Source organism: Cebus imitator, unplaced genomic scaffold (genome assembly GCF_001604975.1).
Source record: "Cebus imitator isolate Cc_AM_T3 unplaced genomic scaffold, Cebus_imitator-1.0 Scaffold263, whole genome shotgun sequence".
Lineage (NCBI taxonomy): Eukaryota > Metazoa > Chordata > Mammalia > Primates > Cebidae > Cebus > Cebus imitator.
The window spans coordinates 831,874-839,630 of NW_016107578.1; the positions used below are offsets into that span (position 1 = coordinate 831,874).

The 7,757-nt window shown below is 49.5% G+C and overlaps 1 protein-coding gene across 3 annotated transcripts in view; it reads right to left on the reverse strand.

The window, feature by feature from the left end:
* Positions 1–2,760: 2,760 nt before the first annotated feature.
* RDH8 (retinol dehydrogenase 8) overlaps positions 2,761–7,757 on the reverse strand; it is a 9,703-nt gene continuing 4,706 nt past the window's right edge. Inside the window, exons 2-6 of one of the 3 annotated variants that reach the window (XM_017500211.2) lie at positions 7,086–7,244; positions 5,239–5,418; positions 4,230–4,323; positions 3,608–3,791; positions 2,761–3,512 (exon numbers count right to left, since the gene is read on the reverse strand). In XM_017500211.2, coding sequence (XP_017355700.1) covers positions 3,297–3,512; positions 3,608–3,791; positions 4,230–4,323; positions 5,239–5,418; positions 7,086–7,244 — 833 coding nt within the window. In that variant the 3' untranslated portion in view covers positions 2,761–3,296. The remainder of the gene's footprint in view (positions 3,513–3,607; positions 3,792–4,229; positions 4,324–5,238; positions 5,419–7,085; positions 7,245–7,757) is intronic. The other 2 variants (XM_037728390.1, XM_037728391.1) reach the window with 2 other exon arrangements.

The following is a 7,757-nucleotide window of genomic DNA, read 5'->3' on the forward strand; positions in this document are numbered from 1 at the left end:
AAAAAAAAAAAAAAAAAAAAAGCAAACTGGGAATGAAAGATCTGCACTTCATATCACAGATTCCTTAATTTCCTCAATATATAAAGCTTCTAGAAATTAATAATAAAAGCATCAACTATTCAATGGAAAATAAATTGGGCAAAGGTGTGATCAGAAGGTCGACCAAAAATGAAACACAAGCCAGGCGCGGTGGGTCACGCCTGTAATCCCAGCACTCTGAGAGGCCAAGGTAGTGAAACCCCGTCTCTACTAAAAGTACAAAAAATTAGCTGGGTGTAGTGGTGTGTGCCTGTAATCCCAGATACTCAGGAGGCTGAGACAGGAGAATCGTGTGAACCTGGGAGGTGGAGGTTGCAGTGAGCCAAGATCACACCATTGCACTCCAGCCCAGGCAACAGTGTGAGACTCTGTCTCAAAAAAAAAGAAAAAGAAAAGAAATACCAAAGGTTCTTTAACTTTTGAAAAGATACTCAGCTTCTCTCATAATAAGAGAAATGCAATTTACAACCACACCGAGATACCAATTTTTATCTGTTAGATTTGCATAAACTCAGAAGACAGATGATGTGCTGTGAGCCAAAGCTGCTGCCAAGCAAGGAGGCTGACATACGGACACTGGTCCTCCGGGAAGGACGCGAGTTTGGTAATGTTCAGGAAAATCACAAATGCATAGATTCCTTCGCCAAATAATCTCATAACAGAAACTCTTGCGCATGTGTGAGAGGATACAAGGCCTGCCACTGCAGTCGTCTATGTAATAGCAAACATTTGGAGAGACCCAGAGATCTATCAGTAGAGGAAGGGCTGCATGAATTATTGTTCATCTACACAGTGCAATATAATGCAGATCTAAAAAGAATGAGGATGTCTGCTTGGGCTGATATGGGAAATCCTCTGGCCGGGCACAGTGGCTCATGCCTGTAATCCCAGCACTTTGGGAGACTGAGGAGGGCGAATCAGTTAGCAGTTTGAGACCAGCCTGGCCAACATGGTGCAACCCCATCTCTACTAAAAATACAAAAATCAGCCAGGTGTGGTGGCAGGTGCCTGTAGTCCTAGTTATTCAGGAGGCTGAAGTAGGAGAATCGCTTGAACCCGGGAAGGCGGAGTTTGCAGTGAGCTGCGATCATGCCACTGCATTTCAACCTGGGGGACAGAGTGAGACCCTGTCTCAAAAAAGAAAAAAAAAAATCCTCCAAGGTATACATGATTCAAGGTAACAAGTGAGGTTCACATTGATTTATATAGTATGATGCTTTTAGTGAAAAAGTTTTTTTTTAAATATATATTCAGGTTTTTTTTGTTTGTATGTTTTTTGTTTTGAGACAGAGTCTCACTCTGTCACCCAGGCTGGAGTGCAATGGGGCAATCTTGGTTCACTGCAACCTTCGCCTTCTGGGTTCAAGCGATTCTCCTGCTTCAGCCTCCTGAGTAGCTGGGATTACAGGCACCTAACACTGTGCCTTGCTAATTTTTGTATTTTAGTAGAGATTGGGTTTAGTCATGTTGGCCAGACTGGTCTTGAACTCCTGACCTCAGGTGATGCACCTGCCTCAGCCTCCCAAAGTGCTGGGATTACAGGCATGAGTCACAGTGCCTGGCCTATATTCAGTTTGTTTAAACTAAAACTCTCCATGTCTGTTTTAAAATTGTGGTAAAATATGTGCACTACAAAATTTACCATTTTTGGCCAGGCATGGTGGCCCACGCCTGTAATCCCAGCACTTTGGGAGACCAAGGCGGGAGGATCACCAGAGGTTGGGAGTTTGAGACCAGCCTGACCAACATGGAAAAACCCCATCTCTACTAAAAATACAAAAATCAGCTGGGCGTAGTGGCACATGCCTGTAATTCCCAGCCACTCGGGAGGCTGAGACAGGAGAATTGTCTGAACCTGGGAGGCAGAGGTGCAGTGAGCTGAGATTGTGCCACTGCATTCTAGCCTGGGTGACAGCGTGAGACTGTCTAAAAAAAAAAAAAAAAAAAAAAGTAACTACCATTTTAACCATTTATAAGTGTACAGATCAGCGGCCTTAGGTACATTCACATTGGGGTACAACCCTCACCGCTGTCCATCTCCAGAACTTCATCTGCTTCCCAGACCAAAACTCTGTCCCCTTAAAACACAGATTCCCCATTCTGTCCTCCCTTCGCCCCGGGCACCCACTGTGTGACTTTCCAGCTCTATGGATTTGACTACTTTAGGCCTCTCAGATAAGTGGAATTTTCTATCTGGTTTATTTCACTCAGCATGGTGTTCTCAGTACTCACCCATGTGTCAGAATTTCCTTCCTTTTTAAGGATATACAAAAGTCTGTTTATCCTTTCATGAGTTTCTGTTTTATTTTTTTCAGACAGAGTCTTGCTCTGCCGCCCAGGCCGGAGTGCAGTGGCACGATCTTGGCCTCACTGCAACCTCTGCCTCCTGGGTTCAAGTGATTCTCATGCCTCAGCCTCCCTAATTACAGGCGCCTGCCACCACGCCCAGCTGATTTTTGTATTTTTAGTAGAGAGAGAGTTTCACTATGTTGGCCAGGCTGATCTCAAACTCTTGGCCTCAAGTGATCTGCCTGCCTCAGCCTCCCAAAGTGCTAGGATTACAGGCGTGAGCCACCATGCCTGGCTTGCTTGCTTGCTGGCTTGCTTCCTCTGTCTTTCTTTCTCTCTCTCTCTTTGGAGACAGTATTTTCAACTGGCTTTTTAATTTTTTATTTAATTTTAAGAAATGGAGCTTCATTAAATTGTAAATGTAACTATGACTTGTGATTATAAATATATATTTAATGGAAAAAATATGCATACATTGCTGGTGTGTGCTCAAATACATTTTGCTAATGGGGTGTGTAACCAGGAGTGTCCCCTTGGTCCACAGAGCTCTGGTGTATGCACGGGGGTGGGGGGTGGGGGTTATGAATCATTCCTGTATTCTCAGGCCTAAGATCATGAAGTTATGAGGTTGAATCAGGCAGAGTCTGTCTCATCCTTCAAGGGTCATAACAATGCCTCTTCCTCCAGGAAGCTGCCCTTGCTTTCCCAGAGACGGCTGCGGCTTCCTGCTCTGGGCTCCCCAGCCCAAGTTCCCGGGGTCCCTCTCTCTATTCCAACTGTGACCACAGAAGTGTCTATGCATGAAAATTGAGGCCTTTCTGGGATTCTAGCCACATCCAGGCACAGAGCAGGAGAGGAGGAGTTTGCAGAGTGAATGAATGCATGAAGAGTCTGCTCAGCCTCTGAATTAGACGTGGAATGAAGAGATCTGGTTGTTTAGGGGTGGGGATCGTGGGGCTCTGTTCAGCTCATCTTGGCCGCACCTGGGCTGGGAGGCAGCCACAGGACAGACATCGAAGGCTGAGGCTGAGGAGGCGCGGACAGCGGAAGAGGAGGCAGTGGGTGGTTCGCACGTACAGGCTGCCGGAGGAGTCCACGGTTTTGAGCATGGTCAGTGGCGAGTAGCGGACGTTGGTCTGTTGGCGCAGGGGTGGTCGAGTCGAGCCGATGACCTTGACAATGGCCTGCAGGGTGGAGCCCCTGAGTGCTGGGACCGAGGGAGGGCCTCTCCCCAAAACATATATGAGCCACATCTTAGGGCTCTGGGCCCCTCACTCACCTGAACCACATCCTGTGGGCTCTGTCCCACAGAGCGAAACAGCTCCCTGGAGGCTGGGAGGTAGAGGTCCCGGAAGTAGTGCAGGGTGTCAGGGTCAGTGCCTGGGAACTCAGCTGTAGAAACCTGCGCCAGAAGCTTCCCCTCAAACTCGGTGACCACAGGGCCTGGCTCCACCAGGGAGATGCTGTGACCGGGCAGGGGTAGTGTGAGTCTGATGGCTCAACCACTCCCTGCCCTTTCTGTCCAATTTTTTTTTTTGTAAGAGACAGGTCTTACTCTGTTGCCCAGGCTGGAGTGCAGTGGCATGATCATAGCTCACTGCAGCCTCCAACTCCTGGGCTCAAGCAATCCTCCTCCCTCAGCCTCCCAAGTAGCTGGGACTGCAGGTACACACACCAATACCCTTGGATAATTTTTAAGTTTTTTGTTGAGATGGGGTCTTGCTATGTTGCCCAGGGTGGTCTGAAACTCCTGGCTTCAAGCAATCCTCCCTTTTCAGCCTCTCAAAGTGCTGGGATTACAGGTGTGAGCCACTGCACCCAGCCTCATTGTCTTCTGCCCGTTTCGATTCCAACTCCCCAGCACTGCCTCCAACCCCCATCTGCCCACATGCCCGCCTCACAAGATGTTGAACTGCAGCAGTTGGATAGCCAAGCTTTCGAAGAATCCCTCCAGGGCAAACTTGGAGGCGGCATAGACATCGTTGAAGACGACACCTGTGAGGGTCAGAGGGAGGAAACCTCTTTGAGGGGGGATGTCTGGGAGATGGGCTTTGTGGGTTCCAGGGTGATGGGGTCTTTGGGAGACAGAGCAACGAGGATGGGATGTGGGCACCAGACAGAGCAGATATCTGGTGCCAAGTTGATGGCTGTGTGGCATTGTGTGATGGGGTCGTACAAGGTTGTTCTCAGGGGCCACCTCCTTTCAGCTCCACCTGGTCCCAGGAAACTCCCCTATTTCCTTCCATTCTCTAAACCTTTTGGCCACATGGGCATGGAATCCCCGCCATTTTCTCTTCCATGGGATCCTTGTCTCTTTCTTTCTCTCTTTTTCCCTCTCTTTCTTTCTCTCTCTTTCTTTTCCTTCCTTCCTTCCTCGATTGGTGTTGCTCTGTCCTGCAGGCTGGGCTGCAGTGGCACAGTCACGGCTCACTGCAGCCTTGAACTCCTGGGCTTAAGTGATCCTCTCACTTCAGCCTCCTAAGTAGCTGGGACTACAGGCACACACAGCCATGCTCATCTGATTTTCCAGTTTTTTTTTCCTTTTGAAGACAGAGTCTCGCTCTGTTGTCCAGGCTGGAGTGCAGCTTCCACCTCCTGAGATCAAGCGATTCTCCTGCCTCAGCCTCCTGAGTAGCTGGGATTACAAGCACGTGCCCACCACATTTGGCTGATTTTTTTGTAGTTTAGTAGAAACAGGCTTTCACCATGTTGCCCAGGCTGGTCTCGAACTCCTGAGCTCAGGCAATCCGCCCGTCTCAGCCTCCAAAAATGCTAGGATTATAGGCGAGAAGCACCACACCCGGGCTCCAGGCTAATTTAGAATATGATGTAAAACCCATTTGCCATCCTCCCAGTCTGGAGAGGGTCAGACACTGGTGGGATTTCCAGGGGCGGGTCCCCACAGCTCACCCTGCAGCCCCATGACGCTGCTGATGACCACAATGTGGCCCTGCCGCCTCCTCTTCATGCCTGGAAGCACAGCTTTGACCAGACGGACAGCTCCGAAAAAGTTGGTGTCAAAGACATTCTGCATGGCATCGAGGCTGAGCCCCTCCAGGGGCCCCACCAGGCCCATTCCAGCATTATTCACTAAGAGAAGAGGCACTAAGGGTTACCTCAAATCCCTCATCCTTCTAGCATCACTTCCAGACACTCACTGAATCACCCCATCCCATACTCCACGTCCACAGTATCTTGAGTGGACAAATATGAAACCTTGGAAACCTTGGTGATCTTTATTTGTTTATTTATTGAGATAGAGTCTCACTTTGTTGCCCAGGCTGGAGTGCAATGGCATGATCTTGGCTCACTGCAAACTCCACCTCACAGGGTCAAGCGATTCTCCTGCCTCAGCCTCCCAAGTAGCTGGGGTTACAGGCATGTGCCGCCATGCCCGGCTAATTTTTGTATTTTTAGCAGAGACGGGGTTTCACCATGTTGGCCAGGCTGGTCTCGAGCTCTTGACCTCGTGATCCACCCGCCTCGGCCTCCCAAAGTGCTGGGATTACAGGCTTGAGCCACCGCGCCCAGCCGTTTTTTGTATTTTTAGTAGAGACAGGGGTTTATCATGTTGGTCAAGCCAGTCTCAAACTCCTGACCTCGTGATCCACCCCTCTCAGCCTCCCAAAGTGCTGGGATTACAGGTGTGAGCCACCGAGCCCAGCTGAAACCTTGATGATCTTTAAACACAGTTTGGCATTTGTCATAGGGGACCCTCAGCCCTGGGTGTGAGGAAGGGCTGCTGGGAATAGCATCCCCCTTAATGCATGAGCAATTCAATTCCGACCCCAAATTGCATCAAGACAGCAACACCCACCCTCCTGTGAAGGTTTAGGGACCTTATGACTTATTTCTGCATCATACTGTCTTCCCCAAGTGACTCATCCAAGTAATTTTCCCAACCACTTATGGCTTTCTCCGTATGTGAGAATTTCTATTCCATAAACTCTGCCCCACCCAGGCCTCTGTTTGTTACTAGTGTCTCTAATATTTTTATTCTTTAAAAAAATTCATTTTTGGCCAGGTGTGGTGGTACACGCCTGTGATTCCAGCACTCTGGGAGGCCAAGGTGGGCAGATCACTTGAGGTCAGGCATTTGAGACCAGCCTGGCCAACATGGTGAAACCTCATCTCTACTAAAAATACAAAAATTAGCTGAACATTGTGCCAGGTGTCTGTAATCTCAGCTACTCTGGAGGCGAGGGAGGAGAATCGCTTGAACCTGGGAGGTGGTAGTTGCAGTGAGCTGAGATCATGCCACTGGACGCAGAGCGAGACTCCGTCTCAAAAAAAAAAATTTATTTTTGAGACAAGGTCTTGCTCTGTCTCCCAGGCTGGCTCTATCATAACTCACTGGAGCTTCAAACCCCTGGGCTCAAGGGATCCTCCCACTTTGGTCTCCTGAGTAGCTGGGATTAGGCATGCACCACTATGCCTGGCTAAGTTTTAATTTTTTTTGTAGAGTCAGAGTCTCATTATTTTGCTTAGGCTGTTTGTGAACTCCTGGGCTCAAGCAATCCTCCTATCTTAGCCTCCCAAAGTGCTAGGATTACAGGTGAGAGCCACTGCACCCAGCCCTTAATAAATCAATTGGTAGGACCACCTGGTCTACCCATCTTGGCCAACTGGTCTTCCCCTTCCGTCCAGGTTTAGAGATTGCTGAAGAAGCCAGAGAGCTGGTGCTCAGACCTGGCCATACTGAGGGTCTATACTCAGACCAGGATGGGACTTAGTGAGCCAGGGGCTGTGACTCTCACCCAGCACGTCCACTTCTCCCTGGATGCAGCTGAGACACTGGGCCACCGACTCATCGCTGCACACGTCCAGCTGGGCCACGGTGAGGGTCTGCCCCAGAGCCTCCCCAGCAGCAGCCTCCAGTGTCTCCTTCTTCCTCAGGTCCCTCATGGTGGCCACCACTGGGGGCAGAGAATAGAGCAGGGACGGGCACTGAGCTCCTTTCCCTTGGGTGAGGGCTTGCGCGTTTCTATGATCTTGCATGAGAAGTCACAGTTTACACACTACATTTATCACTCAGCCAACAAATGCACACTGTGTACACGCATCACCGCATACCTATATCCATCGTGCCAACCATGAGTTCAACAGACATTTATTGAGCATCTACTATACACTATGCCCTATTCTAGGTGCTGAGGCTATGGCATGTAATAAGATAAAGTCAGCCAGGCGTGGTGGCTCACACTTGTAATCCCAACACTTTGGGAGGGCAAGGTGGGAGGGTGGCTTGACCCCAGGAGTTCGAGACCAGCCTGGGCAAGTATACAAAAAATATATATAACAATAGGGCCGGGCGTGGTGGCTCACGCCTGTAATCCCAGCACTTTGGGAGGCCGAGGCGGGTGGATCACGAGGTCAAGAGATCGAGACCATCCTGGTCAACATGGTGAAACCCCGTCTCTACTAAAAAT